The sequence below is a fragment of the Gobius niger genome (assembly GCF_951799975.1).
Source record: "Gobius niger genome assembly, chromosome: 5".
Classification (NCBI taxonomy): Eukaryota; Metazoa; Chordata; class Actinopteri; order Gobiiformes; family Gobiidae; genus Gobius; species Gobius niger.
The window spans coordinates 19,823,814-19,849,748 of NC_136856.1; the positions used below are offsets into that span (position 1 = coordinate 19,823,814).

The following is a 25,935-nucleotide window of genomic DNA, read 5'->3' on the forward strand; positions in this document are numbered from 1 at the left end:
TGGCAGCTAAACCAGCAACAGAAGCACTAAAATACAGGTCCAGAAAACAGCCTTCGATGTCCTACATTTTACAAAAAATAATAAAAATCATATGACAATGCAAAAACAGGAAGGACATGTACCCAAATTTGTCTCAGTGTGGAGCCTGGTGGTGTATTATAATTTCAAATAAACTGAAGTTTAAATAAAAGTAAACAGTTAACAAAAAAGGTATGCGGAACATTCAGTGGGTACAGTTTTTTTTTTCCAAGATGTTGCTCAATTTCTTTTGGTCTCTGTGGAATTTTCACAAGGACATTGCCTTGGAACCATTCAGCAGAATTTGTGGGGCTGCAATGTGACGGCAACATTTCAAAAGGACTCGTGTGAAGCGCCTATGTCCCCTCAAGACGGCAGATAAAAGAGCTCAGCGCAAATAGGAGCGCGTGGCTAACGGAGAGTCCACAGATGCGAGTGCAAAGAAACTGTACAACGCCACAATCCTTCATGAAAGCCAGCGCTGATGAAGGAGCCAGTGTTCCCTAAGAAATCATTCAAACCTCATTTATGAATCCATCAAAGCCCCTTTATGTTTGGATAATTCTGCCAGACACCAATATTCTCCAATCACGTCTATGATGAAGGCAATAGGTTATGTCATGATAGCCCACCAGAGTGAGTGCAGGCTTTATTTCATTCAGCATTTTGTTGTAGCTCGGAGGTAAACTCAAATGCTGAAACCGGCACCTAAACGCTCCGGCCATATGCAAAACCCACGTACTACAAACATAAAAGTGAAAATGTATTTATGACTTGTCTGGTATTGATTAAAGCCTGAGCCTCAGTCACAGGGAGCTCCAGAAAACAGGGGCTAACTTCAAATAGTGTCAGTCTTCTCAGATGAACTGTAACTGTAACAATGTTAGCCACGACGTCATTACACATGCTGATTTTCATGCTACTTGAGGACATGCTGATGGAGTTAACTTAAAGGGGCTAGATGCAAGTTAGTCATTTTATGCTCACTACTGCCACCTCAGGTCTTATACGTAACTGCAGCTTCTATAGGCATGGTGGCGCAGCGATTAGTGCTTGTGCCTCACAGGTCGAAGGTCCGGGGTTCGATTCCCACCTGGACGGGGGCTTTCTGTGTGGAGTTTGCATGTTCTCCCCGTGTCTGCGTAGGTTAGTGGTAGGTTATAAAAAACATGTGCAATAGGTTAATCCTCCAGCCAGGTGTTTCTGACCTCCAGCCTGGCCCCACATCATGGAGATGGGTCGCTCCATGCGACACTGAGGATGGGTCAAATGCAGAGAACTTATTTCTCTACAGAGATTAATGCAGTATAACTTACTTATATTAAAGGGATATTTCAGGATTTTTGACATAGAGCCTCATTTCTTAGTTATCCAGTGTTGCTGATTTCTGTAGATATTTTTTTTGTAATTCATGCAGTTCTTATATTTGAAGAGTTTCGTGGCGCTAGGCTAGTGCGAGGCTAGCGCATTTCTACGATATCAGCTAGCCTGCATTAAAAACAGTCTGACCCGCTCCACAGTGCACCTGAGGCAAATCACTTATAACGCCAGACTAACCATATAAATGTCTGTGCCCATAGAGTAATTTTAACCATTTTGTATCTAAAATAACTTATATTTGGACAGCATCAGCTCCGTGGTTGTATAAGCAACGCAGCAGCGGAGTGATCTGCTCGAAAATAGTCCCTCAAAATGTGATCATTCATGTGATGCAAAGTCAGTTATATTCCAAAAATTATTCTATCAACACAAACATTTATATGGTTAGTCTGGCGTTATACGTGATTTGCCTCAGGTCCACTGTGGAGTGTGTCAGACTGTTTTTAATGCAGCTGATATCGTAGGAATGTGCTAGCCTTGCATTAGCCAAGCGCCACGAAACTCTTCAAATACAAGAACTGCATGAATTACAAAAAAAAATATCTCCATTAATCAACAACACTCTGGATAACTAAGAAATGAGGCCCTATGTCAAAAATCCTGAAATATCCCTTTAAGCTCGTGCATGACGGCACTTCGGACCCGAATTAACACATTTCTTTGTGACAGTGCAGGATTTTAGAGGCAGTTGTGGTGAACAGGTCTGAGCTCATTCTACACATTAGGACATGGCTTTAAAGGAATAGGCCACCGTTTTTACATACTAAAATATGTTCTTACCTCACTTTAGACGTGTTAATATATCCCCGTCTGGTCTTTGTCCGTGCGCTCTGCCAGGCAAACGGAGCACATACGCAGCCTCTCCCACATGTCACATAGCTCCGAAAAAGCTCACGATAGAAGCTACCAAGCTCTTCCACGTGTTCCCTATTTAAATAAAGTTACGTGAAGTGTTTTCATGCGAAGTATATTTACACAGAAATGTAACATGTCGATTTTATAAGCAAATAAAAAGGGGGACTATATTGTGAGGCGTAATGATACGAGGAGTAAAATGTCCGCGCAGTAACTCCTAAAGACTTCCCCCGCTCACTTCCGTCAATAACCTTTAGGAGTTACTGCGCGGACGTTTTGCTCCTCGTATCATTACGCCTCACAATATAGTCCCCCTTTTTATTTGCTGTAAAAATATACTGTAAATATACTTCGCATGAAAACACTTCACGTAACTTTATTTAAATAGGGAACACGTGGAAGAGCTTGGTAGCTTCTATCGTGAGCTTTTTCGGAGCTATGTGACATGTGGGAGAGGCTGCGTATGTGCTCCGTTTGCGTGACAGAGCGCACGGACAAAGACCAGACGGGGATATATTAACACGTCTAAAGTGAGGTAAGAACATATTTTGGTATGTAAAAACGGTGGCCTATTCCTTTAACATGTAGGGGGATGAAAATACTTAATTTTAACATTTTTAAACTCTGTATAGTCCCTTTAAAGTGACTGTTTTTTGGAGGCTAATTCTGCTTTCTGATTGGATGCAAAACACTACCCTAACTTAAAAAACAAAGAAGGCCTTCATCAAAAATTAAAAAATGTTCATGCCATTTTAGCTCTGTTTGAGTCTGTGTTTACTAGGAAACGATTAATCAATTACTAAAATAGTTGTCAACTATTTCAATAATCGAAAAGCTGATTTAGTTGCTTCAGTCCTACCACTAATGAAGGTGAATCTGTTTCGGGCTTATACAGAGTTTGTGTGAGCACCTGAGACTCCTTGTTTTTCAGTATTAAAAGTGTAAAAAAAAAACTCACAGCTTCGACAGAGCAGCAGTGGATGAATCACAATAATGATTCACAGCCTTGTGAGTGGACTTTTATTTATAGAAGAGCATTAGGCTACTCCTCAACAGACACGGAGACATGTCATCGGGTGCAGCCACAGAGCAGTTGAATTATCACACTCAAATATGCTGCCATCTTTGAAACACCGACCTACTTGGATTTAAACCGTTGAGCACATATGGCTCAGTGTCTGTGTAAATGTTTACAAGTTAACGCTCTGCTACGTGTGAAACACTTGAGTAAACAAGTCGGCGCGAAGAGGCAGGCGCCAGGTTCACCGCACGGTCCTGTGTCTGGTTCAACAGCAGGTCAACCATCTGAGAGTCGTGTGCTAATATCAAATATGTCTGCACTATCACACCAGGCCAGAGGTAAACGGGTGCTTCTGCTTTTCACGGTCACTAAATACTTCTTTCTCCTCAGTCTCCAGGTCTGTATTGCTCCTCATCTTTCAGTATGAACTCGGTTTGTCCTTTGTCGTTACTGTTTGTTACCCCAAAGCCATTACCTCATCCACACACACCCCCACCCCCACCCCCTCTCTCTCTCCGTCACCTGAGCTAGACACTTCTGTCAGGAGTCGGCTTTATTTACCGCCTCTCCTCGCTCGTGTTTACATTATCGATCGGCAGGGTTGCTTTAGTTCCACCATACATCAACGCTCCTCCACCACCACCACCCGCCGCTGAAGCTTGTACAACCCGCAGACACGCACACAAACCCGTGGAGGGGGGAAAAAAAACGTCACGGGGCGAGATGGAAAGAGCTGGCGGAGCATGTTGAAGATGCGTGAAGGATTTATGTGTGACAGAGCGAGTGCATCAGAGTGTGGGTTATGGAGGGACGTTTGCACACGAGCATATGTAAAATGAATAATACACTATATCAAATTTACAGTGCACAGGTCTAAAAGCAGTGGAGTGCTGGTACAGCCTGTACGTTTTCAAATACGAGCGCACTTAATTATGTTTAGGACTTACGAATACGTTCTGCACTTTGAACATAGGCTTATTATGTTATTGAAAATGTACCAGAGTGAGCCCAAAAAGCTATTTTTCTCTTTTAGTCCCAGATCAGCTGTATATATTTGCTGTAGCCTATAGACTTTAATAGATCTTCCTTTTTTTCCCTGCCATAATATGTACAGAACCAACATTTACCGTAAAACATATTGTTTGTGAAGGCTCGCATTCATCCAGGGAGTATCCATCGTAGAAAAGTTAAATCATCAATGTTAAATCAGTCAGTGATTTGGCAATGGCAATGGCAACTTTATTTATAATGCACTTTTTAAAAAAAACTAAGTTGACCAAAGTGTAACAAAGGCCAAACATGACATAAAATACAATACAAAAGGAGCGTCAAATAGAAATGAATAAAATCTGATAAAATGTCAAAATCTCAGGCTGTGCCAAAAGCCAACGTGAACAAGTGCGTTTTAAGGACAGATTTTTTTTTTAAAAAGAGAAAAGAACAAAGAAAACAGAAGAAGCGTCTAATGTGCAAGGGCAGCTCATTCCATAATTTTGGTGCAGCCACTGCAAAAGCCCGATCCCCTCTGATCTTTCGTTTGGTCTTTGGGACGCTGAGGAGGAGCTGATCAGCCGACCTGAGAGACCGAGAAGGAGTGTACGGGTGTAGGAGCTCAGATTTAACTTTTGTTCAAGTAAAACATATTCAAAACATATTCAATACAATAAATTAAAAGGCCAATCATATTTACAGGATAATTAGTGAATGGATTACAATAACCTTAATTAGCAGATAGTGAAAATGAAACTGGCTTTTAACACCAACAACTGAATTATGTCTAGGATGTGATAATTAAAATAGACCTTACTAGTGGTGGCAATAGGACTCCCCTGAAAAAGGGATTTTGAATCTCAGTGGGACTTTCTTGGTTAAAACATATAACCACAGAATGTACAATTGTTTTGTTTGTTAAAGTGTCCGATTTAGTCTTTGAACTTTTTATTTTTCCCCTGATGCTTTCAGCCTTGTACAAAAGTGTTGCTGTAGAAGTCAAACTACAGGAGCTTGTTAGTGCACTAAATGAAATAAACATGCTCTGGGTGCGGCCCACGAGATGATTTAACCCATGTAGAGCAAAAACTCTCAAGCCCATTCCTGTGCAGAGTTATGAATTTTGAAAGAAATAACCAAATGTTCACTCCAGCCAAAAGGAGGCAGCCAACATGTAAAAAAGGAGAGAATTCCACACATGTCCAGCAGAGGGCAGTCACATGATAAGAGATCAGGACATAAACACACATTGTAGCCACGTGGTAAATGGTCAGTCTGCACCAGGGCTGCTGTGGCTACAGTAGTAGCTTACCACCACCGAGTGTGTAGTGAATGAATAATCACTACAGTGCAGCGCTTTGAGAAACCTGGGACACAGGCTGGTAAAGTGCAATACAAGTGTAAGCTGTGACTGTTATTTATTAGGCTACAATCCTGACAGGCTTTGGACCAAATCAGCATTCGCACATTATTGCACCTGAGTAGTTGCCAAGTCTACAGCACATTTGAAAGTGACGATTGGTTAAGTCAAGGCACAGTCTGACATATTCACTGTTACAGCTGCCTTTAGTGATTTTAGTAATTTATGCGATTGCAGCATGATCATTTTTACTCTTTCAGCTCCACTGGCACTTGGTTCCTGCAGAGAGGAGCAAGACAAGACCAGCTGAGGCTTATATTAATCAAAACTAAGTAGCTCCCAGGAAAATATTTATTACTTACACGTACGTACAGGTGTAAGTAATAAATATTTTCCTGGGAGCTACATAGTTGTGCGGACTTTTTTCTTCCTTTTTATCTTCATAGTCTACTTTGGTCCTGCACACTATTTAGATTGGATGTGCGTGTTTTTTCCTTTTTAACGCTATTTTTACGTCATGGCTCTTCGGAGACGGTATATCCACATAAAAACAGTTTAAAATATGACAAAACTGAGACATTTATGTAAATGCAGCGATTGTAAGACTCTTATAACATTATCCAGAGCTAGACATGTTCAGATGATGCCTGCCACATGTCTGCTGTATTAAGAGAATAAATTATAAGGTGTTAGTGAAAATTAGAGTGCAAAATGGATTGGAGGCCGTCTTTGCCCCCGGCTGTGGATTTCATTGACATATTACCGTTGCTTTGTTGGATTTGAAAAGATCAATCTCTCTCACACAGAGACACTCGTAACCTTAACCCTTTAACAAATGCAAGGCCTACACAGCGGTTCAAAGGATTTGCTCAACAAGCCTGTAATGTGATTTGCAGTAATATTAATGACTATGAATGTGCGTTATCCATTTCAGAGTCCAAAGTCGCCCTTTAACTCCAAAGAAAGGACCAGATTCTGGCATCAGCACAATCAGAATCCTTTACTCGTCCATTTACACTGTTAATCACCCCTTATCACTCGCATAGCTGCAAATGAGTGGAAAAACATTGTTAGGACATTTTGAGGCGTATTCAAAATTGATAACTGTCAATTAGCCCAAGCAAGAAACGGCCTTTCGCCAAAATCAATTGACAAAAGCGCTGATATCAGAGGTGAGAGAAGTTATGAATTTCTCTTGGGGAAACTGGGATATATATAATTGTGAGGAAATGTGTTTTCCATTTTAGATACGCTACTGAAATTTGAAACAATTAGCTGAGGAGGGTTTCAAATGCCTCTGCATCCATGAACAAATGTAAGGGGCTGGCGCAGCAGGTAAATAAATGATTTACGTAAAGTTTTATATGTTCCTCATGTTGCTCTTGCTCAGCCTTGTATGACAGATTTAAGGAGTCATTTGTTCCCCTCACATTAAATCGATAAGTGTAAGTTTCCACCTCAAGGCATATTGTGATGATTCCCCTTAAAAAATTCCAAACGTCTGCTACACTGCTGCTGCTAATCTTTTTCATGGTATACCTGCATATTCTGCTTCAGATGAATTGCAACAGAAGACGTCTGGCTAATTATAACCCCACGCTTGTGTCTAACAGATGGTACCAGGACACTTTTATGAAACACGATCTGATCTCACACAAAACAATAGCAACAAAAGAAAAGGGGTGGTAGAACATTTGTGGTTTAATCCTTTTGAGGGACTGTGCAGGAGTTCCAAGAAGAGGGAAGTCCTCTAGAGTCTTAGAGGGCATCTGTACCCAGACAAGGATTAAAAAGAGAAAAGGGTACAGGCCTGGGTTTCTGTTAGATGTCTGTAGCCGGATTTTGGCCGGTTTGAAAAGCAAATGTCTGATAAATACAGTTTCCATTGGCCAAAACGTCAGACCAAAAAAACTCTGTAGAAAAAAAGGAAAATAGGCTCCATACAAGTCACCTAAGTCAGTCGATCTACGTCTTCAGGCCATTCTACAAAGTGCAGTTGAAGTGCCATCATCACACTGGAAATTAAAGACTCTTCTTGTTGCATTTTCCAAGAGAAGAGTGGCCGACAGGTATATTTACCGTTATAAAAGTGTGTTAAGAACTCAAAAGCTAATAAATTCAATCAGGTAATTCTTTAACCTGCACGTGTTCAGTCAAATGAAAGCGCTGCCCACACAGCGGCTCTTCCCGGGAACATGGCCGGGTTAAGAGGCGCTTTTCTCGGCCTGTCAGTGCAGATTGTCCGGGGAGGTTCCCGGTGTTCGGAGCCGCTCTGAGTGTGGCAGAGCCGTCTTTTGATGAATTTATCTCACGCTTCACTTTGTTCCTCCACAATAATTCAGCGCTGAGAGAATTAATCTCTTTTATTTTGCCCTCGAAGCCACGTTAGGCACATTTCTTTGTAAATGTCCGGTAATTCCTGTTAATGGTCAAAATTTTACGACCCAGCCGGCCAAAGCATCCGACCCAAAAAAAGTCTAGTGGAAGTAAAGATGATGGCTTTTTCAGTATTTTACCACCGAATTTAGAAAAAGCCTAACATTTTGCAATAATAGTTATATGCATTGCAGTCACGTAGTATGTATAATGTGTTAGGAGACAACAAATGTATATAGTCTGTTGTCATAGCCAGACACATTAGTGGTCTCCAAGCATTAGGCAGAAAGAGGCTGTAAATACTCAAGTCTGCAGGGTGCTGTATTCACTTATTTAATGGTAACCTAGTTCTAACTCTTTCTCCACTTCCTACGCACTGATTATTAAACTCGCAGTCGGGAGGCGTCTTTTTTATTTCAAAGTGTCGGAGTGCTCCTGAACCTGCAACTTTACAACAAAATCGATGTGTATGCCAATGAAGAAGTCAAGGACTTCTGCAATTAATAAATCTCAGCAGTAACAAAGAGTACAGTTGGTTTTGTGCAATGTAGAGGACATTTGGATCTGGACACAATGTGCTGCTGCCATTGGCTACATGACTCTTTGAATAAACCGTGAGTTACACTGGGCTTTTAAAGTTTTCAGACCTATTCATTTAGTTTGATTATAGTATAGCATAGCATAGCATAGCATAGCATAGTATAGCATAGCATAGCATAGCAGAGCAGAGCAGAGCAGAGCAGAGCAGAGTAGAGTAGAGTAGAGTAGAGTAGAGTAGAGTAGAGTAGAGTAGAGTAGAGCAGAGCAGAGCAGAGCAGAGCAGAGTAGAGCAGAGTAGAGTAGAGTAGAGTAGAGTAGAGCAGAGTAGAGCAGAGCAGAGTAGAGTAGAGTAGAGTAGAGTAGAGCAGAGTAGAGCAGAGTAGAGTAGAGTAGAGCAGAGTAGAGTAGAGTAGAGTAGAGCAGAGTAGAGTAGAGCAGAGTAGAGTAGAGTAGAGTAGAGCAGAGTAGAGTAGAGTAGAGTAGACATGTGACAGAAAAATCATGTACTGCACATTTATTTTTAATTGGTAAAAACTCTACACTATATACACAAAAAAAAAACGTTTTGGAAAAACATTTAAATTGTCAACACACTGATTAACTGGTTACAAACCAGTGGACAATTGTCAAACTATGGATTTGAGCTAACCCCACAGGAAATAATCACAGGGGCCAAATCAGGTGAGGGCGTGAGCCAGCCCCCCTCTCAGGGAACACCCTGACGGCATCTGGCCCGAAAACCACAATTGCAGCTAACTGCGGGCTAGAACCACTTAAATAGTATTTACAGCCCTGTTTGAGTGAAAAAAATATCTCTTGTGTAATTGGATGTACAATATCCCTCTCTCTCTTTGTTTCTGTGTTTTTTTTGTCAGTGTAGTATTTACTCTCACAGACAATTAATGAGTAAAAAAACGCAACATGCTACGACACCTGCAGTGGCGCTTATGGCCTCTAGGGGCATGAGTTACTTAAAGGTCCTATATCATGCAAAATCGACTTTTTGGAGCTTTTAGCCATGTTGTTATGCTATTTCCTTATCAAAAACACCCCCAGAGTGGTTTGCGGCTTCATTCACGCAGCTCTCAGTAATCCTCCTGAATCCTGCTCTCTGAGCAGCTGCTCCTCCCTCTCCTCGTGAACGACTGAGTGTTCAGTTGTGTCGTAACAACGGAACGGAAGTGCTGGACGTCTGTAATGTAATGTCTTTATTCTATGCTTACGGCCTGATTTTAATTTGTAAAACAGCTTTTTCATTATTTCTGTCGTAAGAGAGAAACAAAGAGTAAAAAAAAAAAAAAAAAAAAAAGGATGTGCCCGAGGTGCTTCCAGGTCAGCTGTGGCCAAAACAAACACATCGCGTCTGAACAGATCAGTCATGTTTGCGCTGCAGCTGTGAAGATGGAGCTCGTTACCTACTCTTGACTAACGATTATGTCACGGACGGAGAAAAAGAAGCGCGTTTGGCTACGAGGACGAGGAGTTTATATTCAACCCTTTTCAGGAAGAGGCCACTCAGCTGTTTTTTTCTCCGGGATTCAGCGACTATCACCAAAATGGTGTTTTTCTGTGATTGTCACTGATGGATGTTTGGGGAACCTTCGCCAGAACCAAAGTGGATTAACTTTTATAACCAACGCGAGTCCCATAATGTAAACAGCGATGGACCAGAGCGGTGAGTCAGTCCAAACGCGGGTTAGCTTGTGTGTTAGCATATTAGCATGTGTGTTAGCCATTTATGAAGCTGTGTTGCAGATGTCAACTCCGTATAACTGCATCGTGAAGTAACTTCACTTATTGTTGTTTATTTATATTACGGTAAAGTTGTATGCGCGGAGAGAGGGGGCGGAGTTAACTGAATCGAAGCGTTGTGTCTTCCGGGTTTGAAAAATACCTCCAGAAAACACTTATATTTATCACAAAAATGAGTGCTCCATAATGGTAGAGGTACAATATATCATATAAATGCCTATACTTAAAGAGGGGGTATTATGCTTTTTTCAGCCACATAGCACCAGTCTATAGCACACTACAATGATGACGAAACCTTCTGTTGGTCTGTAAATGCAGTAAATTAGAATAACTGCCTTGTATAAAATTGCTCTTTTAAAATGGCGGTAGCAAATGACTTGAAATAGGCCTCTGTCTCTTTAAGAACCTCTGACCCTTTCCGACACGCCCCCTCCACACGCTGTCTGTGGCATCACAACAACACTGCGCTCGTTGTCTCAACTGTATTGAAACTACGATCGTTGCATTTTAATTTTTATTGTTGGAAAGGAGCTACTGTTTATCACTTTGTGAACAATGGCCACACAGGATATTATTTGGAGACGAACCTTCCACACCGGACGCTTGGAAGGGGCTCTTGCCTGAAAAATAACTGCTGTTTGGAGGCTTCTCTTTGCATCTGCCATGCCCTATGGATCTCTAACTATACCCCCATGGACGACACCAGGATCTGCAGGAGCCCATACGATTCAAAGACGGACATTATCTGTGCAGGTGGACAATGGTTTTTCGAGGTTACCCGTTAGCTTGTTATAATCGACTACAGCTCATTGTTGATGAAAAGTCTGCAATAAACCATAAATGTGTAAAGCCAGGCTCATTGTGTGATCATCGTAAAGGCTGCTTCAAGTAGTTGCCTGCTTTATTGACGTTATTTGTGCATAATATGCTGCCTGTTTTCAATGAATGTTGTGAAGGTGAAGGTTGTTAGCTTGTCGCGGCTAATAGTGCCTTAGCTCCGGGAGAAACCACCCGGCTATGACTCACTGTAGATGAAATGTGAGCAGTAAACTACAAAATCAACAAGCCAGGCTCCGTGTGTGATCATCATAAAGGCTGCTTCAAGCAGTTGCCTGTTTTAGTGACGTTTTCAATGCATAATATGCTGCTTGTATTCAGTGAATTTTCCCGTTAGCTTGTCGCGGCTAGCTTGTTAGCTCCGGGAGAAAGCCACTCGTCTATGACCCATTGTAGATGAAATGTGAGCAATAAACTTCCAAATCAACAAGCCAGGCTCCGTGTGTGATCATTGTTAAACGGTTCTTTATGTGTGTGGTGGTTTTATTGACTTTATGTGTGCATATTTCTCGTTTTCACGTGATGACTCGAGGTTTAGCTTAGCATTAGCTTTCTCCGGAGGTTCTGTGCATCATCAAGGCCCAGCGCAGAACCAGACACTGAAATAAGCGTTCTTGTCACCGGTTTTAATCCTGGGTGTTTCGGTAACAGAAACACTGATGTGTGTCTTTGTAAAAGTCTGCTGTGGCTCCGGTTCACAACACATGAAACTAATCCTCCATGATGACTCTGTTTACATCTTAGGGCTAGACACTGCGGGGAGGGGGTTCTGCTGAGGAGCAGTGGTTGGTTACTCGGCTGGTGACGAAAGGTCGGAGGCGTATCCTGGAGGTCGGAGGCGTTTCCTGAAGGAATCAGGCGTTTTATCCCTAAAATGGCTGCCATCGGAGTTTTTACAGATTACTCGAAAATACGTGAATGTGCTAAGGCAACACTTCAGGCATGTTTTTAATGAGGGAATGACTTAATAACATGATGTAAAGCTTGAAAAAGTCGATTTTGCATAATACCCCCCCTTTAACTTTGGAATGGCTAAAATAGCATGATATTGCCCCTTTAATACTGCTTTAACATCAGTACACACTTTTCATAAAAGGAAGCTCCCACGCGCTCACTCCCCTGTAGTTTTGCCATTTTTGAGCATCGGGAAAAGTTTAGGTCTGTAGTAATTTCCACTCATTGCTCGAGATACATAAAAGTGCATCTATATTAAGCATTAGCGTAGATCCAGCCTACTCAATTGGCGGCCCTGGGGCTGGATACGGCCCTGGGGCTGGATACGGCCCGCCAAACAGTCTGGTTTGGCCCGGTGCCAATTTCCTATAATGAATAAATAATATTAGGCTTATTGTGACACACCCGCAAATGTTGCCGCGGCTACGACGGCGAACGTCCACAGCAGCGTTTACTCTCACTGAGGAGGCTCTGCCTAAAAACAAAGTAGAGAAAGAATCGAGTCCAACAGCTGTAAACGGGACCTAAAGTAAATCTTTTTGTTTTGCATATTGAGTAGCCAGTAGCCTCCTGGTGTGCGCTGAGAGTCAGGCCTTGAAAGTAGAAAATAGAACTAAAGGCCTTTAGACTCAATAGGACTGAAATAACGCTGTCACAGTGACATTGTTATAATACAGCAATAATCTGCTACTGCAGTGTTTTTTTAACCTCTTAACGCCACCTGAACCGAGCACATTTCCTGCATTGGCTTTACCCAAATCTAAAAGCTTCTTTAAAAAAAGAGCGACAAAAAAGCCACAAAAATGAGACGAAAACGAGGATGAAGACACAAACAAAAGAGCAACAAAAACGTGAACAAAAAAAAAAATGGCATGAAGAAAAAAAAGTGATGATGACACAGCATCATTTAGATCAGTTTTGTAGGTCTTAGTTTTCTAATGGGGCGTTACACTGGCCTGTATGCTGCAAGCTTTTAGATTTGGAGAAAATGCACTCCGTTAAGAGGTTAAAATTACCTAAAATGCTGTAATATAATAAAAACGTTTATGTTCAGTTCGTTTATTTCATTTGATATGTAGAGACAAAGTTTGCAACCCACTTTAAACAGCTTTGTATAGTTTTATACAGGGAGTTGTGACTCGGTATATGTTTCTGTATATAGTGTCTCATTAGCTCAAGAGTCAGTGTGTGCAAGTCTCCTTCTCTGTTTGATGCTGTCCCCATGTGCTCTCTCGTATAATACATTGTCACACTGGCATGAACCTTAAAAGAACTTGACTGAGTGCCATCCGGTGACGCCCGCTCCGCTTCTCATTGTCACCGCGTCACTCCTCCCCTTGAGGCCTCACCATTCTTCTTACCTGGGGGGCCGCAACCACCACTTTCTCCTTTTGGTCCTTGTGCCATCTGTCCGGCGGCTTTTCTTTTTTCGGCTTTTAAAGATCGGGCAGAAAAAGGACGAGCTGGTCTTTTGTGCGTGGGGCCCTCAGTCTGTGCTCAGTCAAGCGGACACATGAAATCCAGGGCCTATGCAATGCCACAAAGGAGGGTTTCAGATCTCTTTCTACCTTTAGGAGGACGGGTAAATGGGTGGAAGAGGACGGGATGCTTTAAGGAGGCAGCTTTCCCTCAGCCAAGCAACACTGGAGCTTTATTTTTATCCCTTTTCCCCGCATCCTTCAAGGCGAATGAATTAACGGAATGTATTAGCACCAAGGTTGTGATCATAATTTCGCTCCTCATCAGCAGCGGGAGCAGTGGTGGTGAAGGAGGCAGATTTGGAAAAGCTTTTCAACACCTCTGGAGCATCGCGCTGCTGATGCTGTGGCAGGAAGAAGAAAACACGTTGACGGGCGTGTCAAAAGGAAGTTATATAAAAAGCCGTGTTTCAGCCCAGTCTCGGGGTGGTTTGAAAGAAGACTCAAGGGGCGACGATGATGGCAGTGCAGGAGAGGCTAACTGAACTATCACACAGGGAAAAATATGGATGCATAGTTAAAATGGGTTTAACAAACTCTGCTCACCTCAGGTCCAATATGGATCAACTCACAAAGCCTGTTTATATACAGCAGCACAATATATTGCCAAATGATTGAAATATTAGGTGACGTAATCGTTAAACAGCCACAGTATATTCCAAAATGGCTGAGGTTTTCCATCTGACTGAGATTAACACATTTCCACAAACAGCTTTACCCATATCTTAAAGCTTCTCGACTGGAGTTTACAGCCTATAGGCCAGTGTAGCGCCTCATTTACAGGAATAGGCCACCGTTTTTCCATACTGAGATATGTTCTTACATTAGCTTAGACGACTAGCATTTAGCCTCTCCTAGCATATTCCTATAGCTCCAAACTGGGGTGAAGTTTGAAGCCACCAAGCTCTTCCACATTTTCCCTATTTAAATACGTTACGTTATGTGAAAAGTTACACAAAATTAAATTGTAAGGCGTAGAAACAACTTACTGCGCAGGCGTCCAAGTGTTCCTAAGTTATGCCTTGTACGTTTTTCTTCAAGAATGGGGTTGGAGTTTATAAGATTTTTTTTTCTTCATCCAACTCCTGTTCTTCTTTTCATGGAATGTATTGTTTGTTTGTTTTTTGTTGGATTGTTGCTTTATTTTAGGTTGCATTACCTTGAAAAAAGAATAAATAAAATGAAATGAAAAAAATGAATGAACAATATAACACCCCTTTTACCCGCTTAGAAATATTTAAATAGGGAAAAGCTCAGGAAAGAACATATCTCAGTGTGGAAAAACGGTGGCCTGTTCCTAAGACCAACAAAACTGATCGAAACTGATCTTCTTCCTAGCTTTGTTGCCGTGTGGTCTTCATTTTTGACGTGATTTTTTTCCACAGCATTTTTGCCACTCTTTTGTTGCGTTTTCATTCTTGTTTTCGTCTCGTTTTTTGTCATTCTTTTGTGGCTTTTTTTGTTGCCCTTTTGTTGATGTTTTGGTCCTCCTTTGTGGCTTTTTTGGTATCGTTTGAATTTGTATGTATTTGAGGCTTGTTTTGACTCAGTTTAATGAAGAAACTGATTTATTAGTTTTGTTTAAATCTACAGGGACATACTGTGAATTTAGTTAATATCACAATATTGTCAGCACAACAAGACAGTTATTGAACATGACTTTGCTCTGATCTGAACAATACAACACAATCACCGGACCTTTTTATAGTCCCGATAACCCTTGCCCCTTCTGCCTGTGTTCACAACCGACCTTGGTCAAACAGGAAAATCAATAAATCAACACAAATCGCAAGCTTGGCATAAAGACAGCCGGTTGCAGCAGGACATACTACATGCAGTGTCCAGGCTTTGGGAGTTTAAAGAGAGAGGAGACAAAGGTTGTAAATAAAAAGATATAATAAGTGTGGATTGATTAAAGTAAAAAAAGAAAGGCAAACTATAAATGAAGAAGTTTATAGAAAGTGGGAAAGATGTTTGGTGAATAATGTACATGAAATACAATGTCTATAAGAGAAAAACAAGCTGAGACTGTGACAGTGATGATTCAGAGGAAAGAGCCTGGCACCCGAAGCAGAGGAGGGTCCAAGAGCGAGCAGTGAGGGTTTTAATTAACGCTAATTGGCCACAGAGGGAAAAGGACCGGCAAGATGGAAGAAGAGCAGCCTGACAGAGTGAGATCTCTGCTTTGTACCTCTCCACCTCCTACAGCACTTTCTATCTGTGCTCCAGCATCTACAGCTACTTTTCATCTTTGACCAACTCCCACTGTGTTCAAGCAACCACCACCATGTGAAATGTGTCCTTAAAACACAGTCGATATACCATCATTCCATGGCCGACAACGGCCATAAGCGATGCAAATATAATCTACAGCAGGAAAGGTGGAGCTCAGAGGGATTTAGCAGCTGAAATTGGATTATAACTCTGAACGGAATTTAAACACCACTTGAGATGCCGCGACTGCTCACAACAAACAAATATTCTTGCAGAGAGACTCTCAAATGGGTTCAAACCAATGGGTCATACTATAATTATAGAAGTAATTGTGAATCTCGTCAGATCTCTGATACTACGCATGGATGAGCCTGATTAGTACCTGGATGCGAGACTGTGTAGAAATACCTGGGTGTGTGAGTGGTTACATACGTAGACAAACCTTGGCTGAGTGTCAAGCGCTTTGGTAACATGGTAATAAGATTGATATTACAGAGTAATATCAATCTATTACAGAGTAATATCAATCTATTACAGAGTAATATCAATCTATTACAGAGTAATATCAATCTATTACAGAGTAATATCAATCTATTACAGAGTAATATCAATCTGTAATAGTGTGCGTTTAAATTATGGATGAATTTCAGCCAATCACAGCCAAGTCGCAAACAACAAACTGCCGCAATAACTAACCCATTGAGCATTTAGTTTTAATTATTATCATGGTGATCATCATGATCATCATCATTATTATTACCATCTTCATGTTTTTAAGCTGACCTCGCAAGGACTAAAAGCAGTGGCAGACCTTGCATATTCGTATTTCAGGCAGCAGCACCCTGTCGGTAAAAATATATAAAATAAATATATACAAGTTAATGTTAATGTTGTCGGGAAACGTAACACCCGCCTACTTACAGCAATACTGCCATGTGATTGGCTCGAGCGAGCAGCCATTCGGATTCAAACAAATCAGCTCAAGCTGCACAGGGTGGATTCATGTGTGTTTGAGAAATTAACACTATGAGTGACTTGTGTCTGTGAAAAGTGCTTTACAAAATTCCATCCCTGGGTATTAAATAGAAATATAATTGTAAATAGAGTATATTCATTTTCTTGAACTTGAACATTCCAGTTAAAAGGTGTTTTATGTTTTGCCGTCCCTGTGGGTTTTAGCTAGGGACCAGTGGTCAACAGGGAAACAGACTCATAGTAACAGTGTATTGGTACACAGGTGAGCTCTGGGTCTCCGGTCGCCTGAACAACACGTTAGAACAATCCTTGTTGGATGCAAAAGGATGAAACTAAACAGAGCAATGCTTCTGTAAATGCACACATGATGGGCATCTCTGGTATTTGTCTCACTTTCGCCAGAGTCACTTTGGGTTGTCATTTGTCAACATGCCTAAATTACATGTGCCTCCTGCTAACCAGTGTGTGCCATAGGCCTGGGGGTTGCTAGGCTACAGCTCAGGGATGTGGCTGGTTAAGTGGCTCTGGGATCACAGTCCGCCTGACAGCAGGTCCTCAGGACCATTTGGCAACTTGTGAGCCAGTGGCCCTTCAAATGACACATCTGTCGGCATGCCCACACAAATCAGCGCAGTGTGTTGAAGATTGGACCCATCTCTCAGCTTCTCCTTGTCCCGTCAGTTTCATTTTGACTCTCTTTTTCACATCACCTTCCCAAGAACCTGTGCATGCTTATCTTGTGCAGGTTTTTGCCTTCGTTGTTATTGATGCGTCGTGCTTCCCTGCCTCCTGCTGAGAGGTAATCAAGCCCTGTTGTGATTGTTTAAGCAATGTAGCAGGCGTGCGTTGAATCCTTCTCAGAACCTATATTCGTATGCCAGACACATGCCAGTCTCTGCACCTGCTGGGCAGTGGCCTCATACACTCTAATGCAGAGGTAAAGTGAGGTGTATCCCACATTCAATTAGAACGTTAGTGACTCACAAAAGAGACCCAGATGTCTGGCTAGAAAAAAGAGATTGGAGTTGACAGCCAGAAAATACTGTAGAGATTGTCTCTAACTCCCACAAACATCCCAATAAACAACAGAAAAATACTCCAAGGAACATGTAGCTCAGTGAAACTAAACTTCACAAAACCTAAAATGTCCAACATGTTTTAGTGTGAAATAAGCCTTTGGCCATTTGAATAAAGATACAGAGAGAATACATGCACAATTGATCTATTATCCACAATCATTTCTGACAATTTTGAATTCAGACCTGTGATCCTGAGCTAAACCAAGCAGGTGAGCTGACACAAGCACAAACATTGCAAGAATTCCTCCATAGAAATTCCTTGCTGCCTCCTCCTCACACAGTGGTTCATGATTTATATTTTCTATCCACTTTTTGTGTCCATCTCTTCTAGTCTCCATTCTGCCCGGAGCATCCCTCTCTGCACCACCACCTCCTTTCTTCCTCACTGTGAACGTGGATTCATAAGCTGATACACAGAGCTTATTAACCTGTTTTACAAGACGTACACACATACCTGGGTGGTCATTACTTACAACCTGTGCCCAAGGCGCTATTTCCAATTCTAATGTGTCGCTAGGCAGTGTAATGATATGGTGATTAGCTCCTGACAAAATGTCACATTAAGAGAAGTGGGGTTGAGAAACTGTCAAGTGGAGACTGAACTGACAGCTCAACAAGGCTGAACCAGCTGACGATAGACCTAACCGTCTGTTAACAAAAGCTTTTGACACTGGATTACTATACTATAATAGTGGTTAGTTAAATGCTCTGCCCAAAAAAAAGAAAAAGGAAAAAAGGAAAAAAAGTGCCAAAAAGTGTAATTTATGCTCCATGGATCCAACTACCTGACACTGATTGAGAAAGCATTCAGCATTAGTATTCAGTAGTGTGGATTGAAATAAAGCTAAACTACTTTCAAATTCAAACCTTTTACTGCAAAACATCATTAAAATATTTTTTTCTCAGAAAATAATAGTGAAATACTTTATTATTATTATGTCTGATGAAGGCCTGAGTTGACGCCCAAAACGTAAGTTTCTGGTATGAAACAGATTAAATTAGTTTGGGAGCCCGAGCTCCGAGCTCCCTTTAATTTTTGCCTCATCCGTTTAGGTTCCAGCCCGCCTTCACAGATTTTGGATGTGCGCGTCCACTCTGTTGTATTTGCTTTCAAGTTTAACCGTCTTTTTTAATTTGAAATTATTCCAAGGGCCCCTGCTGAGCTCGTGCACTCCCGGGGGTCCCCATGTTTCAGGTAAAGAAACACTAATTTAGAGAATCAAAATGGAGCAATATCACTGAGAGTCGTACACTGAAAGGTATCCATAAAGCCACTCCATACAAACTGTTGCATTACACTTATAGATAATAAGTCAAATCTAAGAGTAAGAGTGGAGCTCATTTAAAATAGCATTATAGCGGTGACTGTCTCGAAGATGGCAGTGTGCTTCTGCTTGTGAAGTGCGCTGAAGTGTTGCCTCACAGATACTAAATTTAAACCAATGTGATGAGTTTTGAAGCTACAAACATAAAAGTCGCCGCTGCTGTTAAATTGTTCTTGTTAGTGTTGGTGCATACTAATGCTCATCTCTGTCACGTTGTGCTTTAGATGTCAAGAAATCTCAAGAGTTTTTTTTTTATATCTGAAACACCTAAAAAGACTTTTTCTGTCATGTTAGATCTTCAGCGTCCTCGCATTATACATGCCGCGATGGAGTGCCACTTAATAATTGAGTGCCATTTACTCTGCTATAAATGGAGCGCAGTAAGTAACATTATTGAGATTATACCCACACGATCTCCTTAAAGAGACTAGTTTAACAATGTCAAAATTATGTATTTTCCTCCCCCTACATGTTCCAACAATGTCCTAAGGTGTAGAATGAGCCCAGACTAATTCACCACAACTGCCTCTAAATCCTGCACTGTCACTCAAAATGGTGTTAATTCGGGTCCGAAGTGCCGTCATGCACGAGCTTAATATAGAAGGTGCAGCTACATGTATGACCTGAGGTGGCAGTAGTGAGTATAAAATAGTGAACTTGCATCTAGCCCCTTTAAGATTATTGTGATTCATTAAGATTTTTTGTGTATGCTCATGTAAGTAGCTTCTCTTTTGTTTCCATCAAGAGATGCATAAAAGAATCCAAGTATTTACAAAGGTTAAAGATATGTGAAAGAAGAAAAAAACATAAAAGCGCATAATGCTGGACAATCTATGCATAATTCATAATGCAAATAGTATGTTAGTTTGGCTCGCTTTATGCACATGGCAACAGAAACTATGGTCTGATTATTAAACCTTCACAGACTGAATAAAACTGCATGCTGCTCTTTCCCCGTCGCCTCCACAGTCAGACCTGAGAGCAGTGAAGCTTCTCTGGAGAGGCAGCTTCACGGACGTCTTACTCACACTTGGCAGGGAGGCCGTAAGCGCAGGTAATCTTGGCCTGTCCAGTCTCGCATCCGTCCAGGGAGGCGCACTCCTTCTTCAGCAAGGGACCCGCGGCTCGATGGATGGCTCCGTCCACTAGAGAGGAAACAAGAAAAGGCACAAAGAGTTGGCCTACTTTGAAGAATGTGCCGACGTTTACAGCTAGATGTTTGAAGTCCATGAGGGGATTTAAAGAGAGCGCTACCTGGACTGAGTTGAGTAATGAAAAATGGCTATATTTTCCTGTCCTTGCAAACGCTTTCAACTAGCGGGAGCTTCTTACCCCAAATCCTCTGAGCATCTGCCAGTCAGTTTAATGGACTTTAAGGGTAGTGCATTAGTTAATTACTCAATTTACAGCATTATTACAGGCTCAGCTGATGCGGACTTCTTGGTCAATTACGCTTTATTAATTACATTTTCATAAATCTACATAATACCCAGAGATGTGTTTCCATCTTTGATCCACAAACGTTCCTAAAGACTGTGACTGTGTTCATTTCCACAAGGGCAGCGATGCAGGGAAAGCAATTTTTACAGCTCTGCCAATTACCGCGGCTGTTCAAATCAAGCATCCACTTTGTAAAAAGTAAATATTCACAATATTTATTCAGTCGACTAAAACTGCAAATTATTTACTTAAAACTGTTAAATCTATTTAAAACCTCAATGGACACTTTTAAAAAGGACACAAAACTGGGCATAAAGAAAAAGATAGGGAGTGTAGATGCATTGAAACTGAATGACGTAAATATAAAAATAAGTGTTGACGTGCACATTGAAGAGGAATTTAGAAAAATAGATAATAGCTTGTTCTGGTGAGCCACAATAAAGTACCTACGTGGTTCTACATGTAATCACTTTGTCCAATGATCATCGGTTGTGGTGGAACTATTTTTGGCCCCTATCTCACAGCTTAAACCCAAACTTATATGCCTACAATTCTGGTGATCTGAAGCAACAAAAGCTTCCCCCTGGGCCACGAACATTCATCTTTTTGATTGAATTATAAAATTGTGCCCTGATGAAAAATACGTGGATGTAGGCAAAGTCCAAGGCGCACTGACTGAATAAAAGTCCTTTATTTAACACGGGACGCCAACGTGCCAATGTTTATATTTCATCAGGGCACAGTTTTATAATTCATTTCATCTTTGATTGTCCTGGTAGAGCACCTGCCTGTGCAGTTGTCACGTCTCTGACCAAGTGAAACGCTCCCGCTTTGCTGTATTCATCTTTTTTATTATTTTTGTTGACACACTAGCAGACACTCATTAAAAAAACAAAGCCTTTATCCAGGTTTAAAAACATGATATAAAGTTAGTGTTAGAGGATAACATTAAACCACTATTTATCATATTGGGTCAGTCGTACTGTCTCTGTCATTGCCTTGACTGTGGATAGTACGACTTTACAGCTTGACCCAGTATGATAAATAGCAATTTAATGTTATCCTCTAACAGTTAGTTTATCATCCAAACTTCTATTGACCGTCTGAAAGAGCCTCATATCATGTAAATTCACTGCCAAAGGATCAGCTCTGAGCTTTGTTCATGTGGAGCAGCTCCATGAAGCAGAGGACCAAGATTAAATATGATTATAATGAATATTATCAATGCAAAGTCGACTAAATTCGTCTTAAATTTAGTCGACTAAATTTACTTGCAATTTTAGTCGACTAAAACTAGACTAAAATTGAAGATATTTTTTTGACTAAAACTAGACTAAAATCGAATTACATTTTCGTCAAAAGACTAAGACTAAAACTAAATTAAAATATGTTGGCAAAATTAACACTGACACCCACCATATACTATAAACCACAAATGCAATATTTTTGACACCAGTGACTTCAACTTCTGAACATTTCTGTCCTTTGTTGCCTTCGAAAGATTGTGACGGACATCTTGATTGAATGCTTTATGTGCCAGGGCGCTGAAAGCCGCTGAGACCCGACGGCAACAGAGTCCTGCCCGGTGGCTGCATGCTCCCGGCCAGGGGTTAAAAATGCCTTCTAATATCTTTTGTTTCAAGTTGTCATATCGCATGTGGCACATAGGCGCGGACCACACTGTGAGCAAAGAGCAAAGGGCTGTGAAAGGAGACTTCTGAACATTTCTGACGAGATCCTTGGGCGCACAGATGGAGTTTTGTGGTGTAGTGTGTGCTTGTCAAAGAAAGGAAGCGCACACACATACACACTGGACGCTCTGTGGTGTTTGTGTGAACGGGCCTTGAGGTAGCGCACACACACCAACTCCGTGGCGGACCAACTCTGAAATAGGAACAAGTGTGATAAGGCTGCGAGATGAAAAAGGAGAAGTTGAGAGCGAGGGAATAAAGGAGCACAGCAGATGTAAAAACGTCTGTGGGGGAGATAAGGAGCACAGCAAAAAGAAAAAAAGGGGAAAGGAATTGAACTCCAGTGGAAGTCAACAATACGGCTTTTGTTTTATGCGTTTAGTTTGACAGATACAGTAATGCATACAGTTATAGTGTGTATGAAGCAGTGCAGTGTGGCCTTTAAGCTCCAGTCTTTATGGGTGGACTGCATTGCCTTGAGCGAACACATTGCCTTTTGACCTTATGAGCGCTGGGCTGCACTCATACATAAATATACCTCCATAAATGCTAAAAATACAGGCAGAAATGTATTCACACGACAAATGCGCTTATGGAAAAGAAATATCCGAGTTGAGCTCAACAAGCTAACCTTTATCATGCTAATTTCTAGCGGCTGAGGAATAGCTGTGTTTTGTTGGTTAAGGAGGCTATGTGATTCACAATAAGCAACCAATAACACATACTGACGTGGGGTTTGAACCAGCAACTTTTCCAATAATATTAATAATAAAAGCATTAAGAGGATGTGTTTGTTAGTGATTCTGTGGTTAGAATCAGCCATCAGTTCAAAGTCAGACTCTTCTGTTCCTGCTCTGGTCCCAGGTTGATGGCTTGAGTAATACCTCAGCTTAATTTCCTGCAGTTTCTTGCACCGCAGAGAGCCGCCTCGCTGTGCCCCGCTCTGAAAGCCGGTCTGCGTCGCGTCCCCTCCGACTCGAGCCTTAGTGGGAGCTGCAGTAATAGCCCAGCGGGAAAGCCACATGTTGCAGACACTTCAATGGGACAGGAACATGAAGGGGAGACATGAGAGGGGCAGGGTGCTAATCAAAGAGGTGTTTGAAGCAAGCCGGACTTGTATTACTGTGCTACGTCTCACGCGTTATGTCCAATAGGCTGGTTATGGGGAAATCCATGTTCCCATTTTGAGCTGCATTAGGATTTTGAGACGACTTCAAGGATTTTTATTCCATGCTGTAAAATGTACGGGTGGGCGATATGATAGAAAATCAAATCGTAATCTAGGCCTATGATACTGTATCATGATTCAGCTTTTCTGTTTAATGCAGCACTTTGATTACACAAGCACACGCCAAATACTCGGTATCAGGTGAGTCTGTGTTACGCTCTGCATGAGTAACAGCAGATACAGTGGGTTTCATAACATCGGCCCCCCTTCAACTTTTTGACATTTTGCCACGCTATGGACAATAAACATAAAAATATTACATTTAAATTTTTTAAATTTTTATTTCCAAATTTTTAACATCTCTCAAGTACAGTTAAATACAGCATCCAGGAATGGAAAGAGTATGACATCACTGCAAACCTACCAAGGCCCGGCCGTCCTCCTCAACTTACTGACCGAACAAGGACAGCACTGACCAGAGCTGTTACCAAGAAGCCTATGATGACCCTGGATGAACTGCAGAGAGCTACAGTTCAGGTGGGGGAAACTGTACACAGAACAATTATTAGACGTACACTGCAAAAATATGGCCTCATGGCAGAGTGGCTAAAACAAGAACTTTTTGAAAGAAACCCATAATAAGTCCCATTTTCTGTAGCCACAGAAGCCAGAAGCCACATCGAGGCCACAAAGGGGGAAAACGGGACTTCTTATGGTTTTCTTTTAAAAATGCCACTCTGCCACTCTGCCATATTTTTGCAGTGTACGACTAATAGTTGTTCTGTGTACAGTTTCCCCCACCTGAACTGTAGCTCTCTGCAGTTCATCCAGGGTCATCATAGGCTTCTTGGTAACAGCTCTGGTCAGTGCTGTCCTTGTTCGATAAATAAGTTTAGGAGGACGGCCGGGTCTTGGAAGGTTTGCAGTGATGTCATACTCTTTCCATTCCTGGATGCTGTATTTAACTGTACTTTGAGAGATGCTCAAAATTTGGAAATCTTTTCATAACCTGACCCAGCTTAATACTTCTCAATATCTTGATCCTGGACCTGTCTGGTGTGTTCTTGGACTTCATGATGCTGTCTGCTCCCCAATAGTCTCTTAACAGACTAATTTAAATTAAATATATCTATGTTTATGTAACTAATGCAACCCACTGTATAACCGTGATAAAATCGAAATCATAACATGGGCGGCAAGAAAATCTGCATTTATATACCGGTATTTTTAAGTTCATGAAAACTTGAGCCTTGTGAGTCAGAACAACTATTGCTCTAAAAGAAAATGCATCTCCAGGCTATGCTTTCTATGTCGGCAATGTCTGAAATCTAAGTAACACTATCTGCATGACCCTAACCCAAAGCTTTGACTGGTTCACACTGTGAGATGCTTCATACAGTGAACCATGACTCCAGAGTGGAGACGGCCTGTGCTATTGATTGCATTGTGATCATCTGCGAGCTGTGGTCATGTCAGCGGATGAGTGGTTAAAATGACTCTTGGTCGGCGACTTTCGAGCTTCATTCCACAAAAACGGCCTGATTCTGCTGCACACCCCCTGTTAGGCGGTTGCCCCTGCATTTCTCGTCCCTCTTTGTGACTAATGTTTCTTTTTAAACAGAACCTTATGTTAACATGCCGCACAATGAAAATGAATAGTGGCTTGTGGCTTCTGTGGCATTTAAGAAATAGTTATGACTTGCTGTTCTGTTCCACCACGCAGTATTTATAAATTCTGACGGCAATAAGTGGTAGCTTAATTTAGACAGGACATCGTTTAGTGTGAAACGCTGCTCAACTGGCAAATGGAGAAGGAAATGCCTGCACTGCTTCACAATCAGCCCTAATTGGCTTGACCTGATGTCACCAACATTGTTACAGTTCGTCCTATGACTCAGTGCTGGAAGATTTTCTGCAAGAGGTGCCACAGTTCATTTACATGATTTAAACCATTATGTACACGCATGAACAATTTCCATTATCTCAAAATTTAGGAGAAAGTATGAAAAATGGCAGCAAATAGATGTGGAAGCTGACTGACAGAGAGAGAGAGAGCTGTGAAAAGCTCGGCAGGACAAAGAGAAATGGGTTTGGAAAGGGATCAAGTGTGAAAAAGAGGGAGTGTGTGTGGCTAAAAACAAAAGGGCGAGAGATGAATGTTAAGCAAGGTTTGCGAGATAGGCTTGAATAAAAAAGACTGCGGTGGATGAATGGACACGGGGAAGGGGGGTGGGGGTGGGCAGATATGAGGGCTTTGGCGTGCGTGGACCGCGTGCAGGCGGCGGAGTGGGCATGGGACCAGGAGAGGTGTTTGTGTGCTGACGGGGGGCGAGGCGGGAGAGTGGGGGAGGACTAGATTGGGACGGGGAAGTGATAATTGGTGATATGCTTACCTGGCGAGGAGCCCACAACCCCCAACAGGGCACACAAACAAATAAAGACCTGCACACACGGACGCACACCTGCCTTCAATGTTACACGG

At 41.7% G+C, this 25,935-nt stretch overlaps 1 protein-coding gene across 1 annotated transcript in view; it reads right to left on the minus strand.

The window, feature by feature from the left end:
- Positions 1-25,935, minus strand: part of macrod1 (mono-ADP ribosylhydrolase 1) — a 93,725-nt gene that overhangs the window by 12,680 nt on the left and 55,110 nt on the right. Inside the window, exon 5 of the mRNA XM_079556949.1 lies at positions 20,183-20,299. Within this exon, the coding sequence (XP_079413075.1) occupies positions 20,183-20,299 (117 nt within the window). The remainder of the gene's footprint in view (positions 1-20,182; positions 20,300-25,935) is intronic.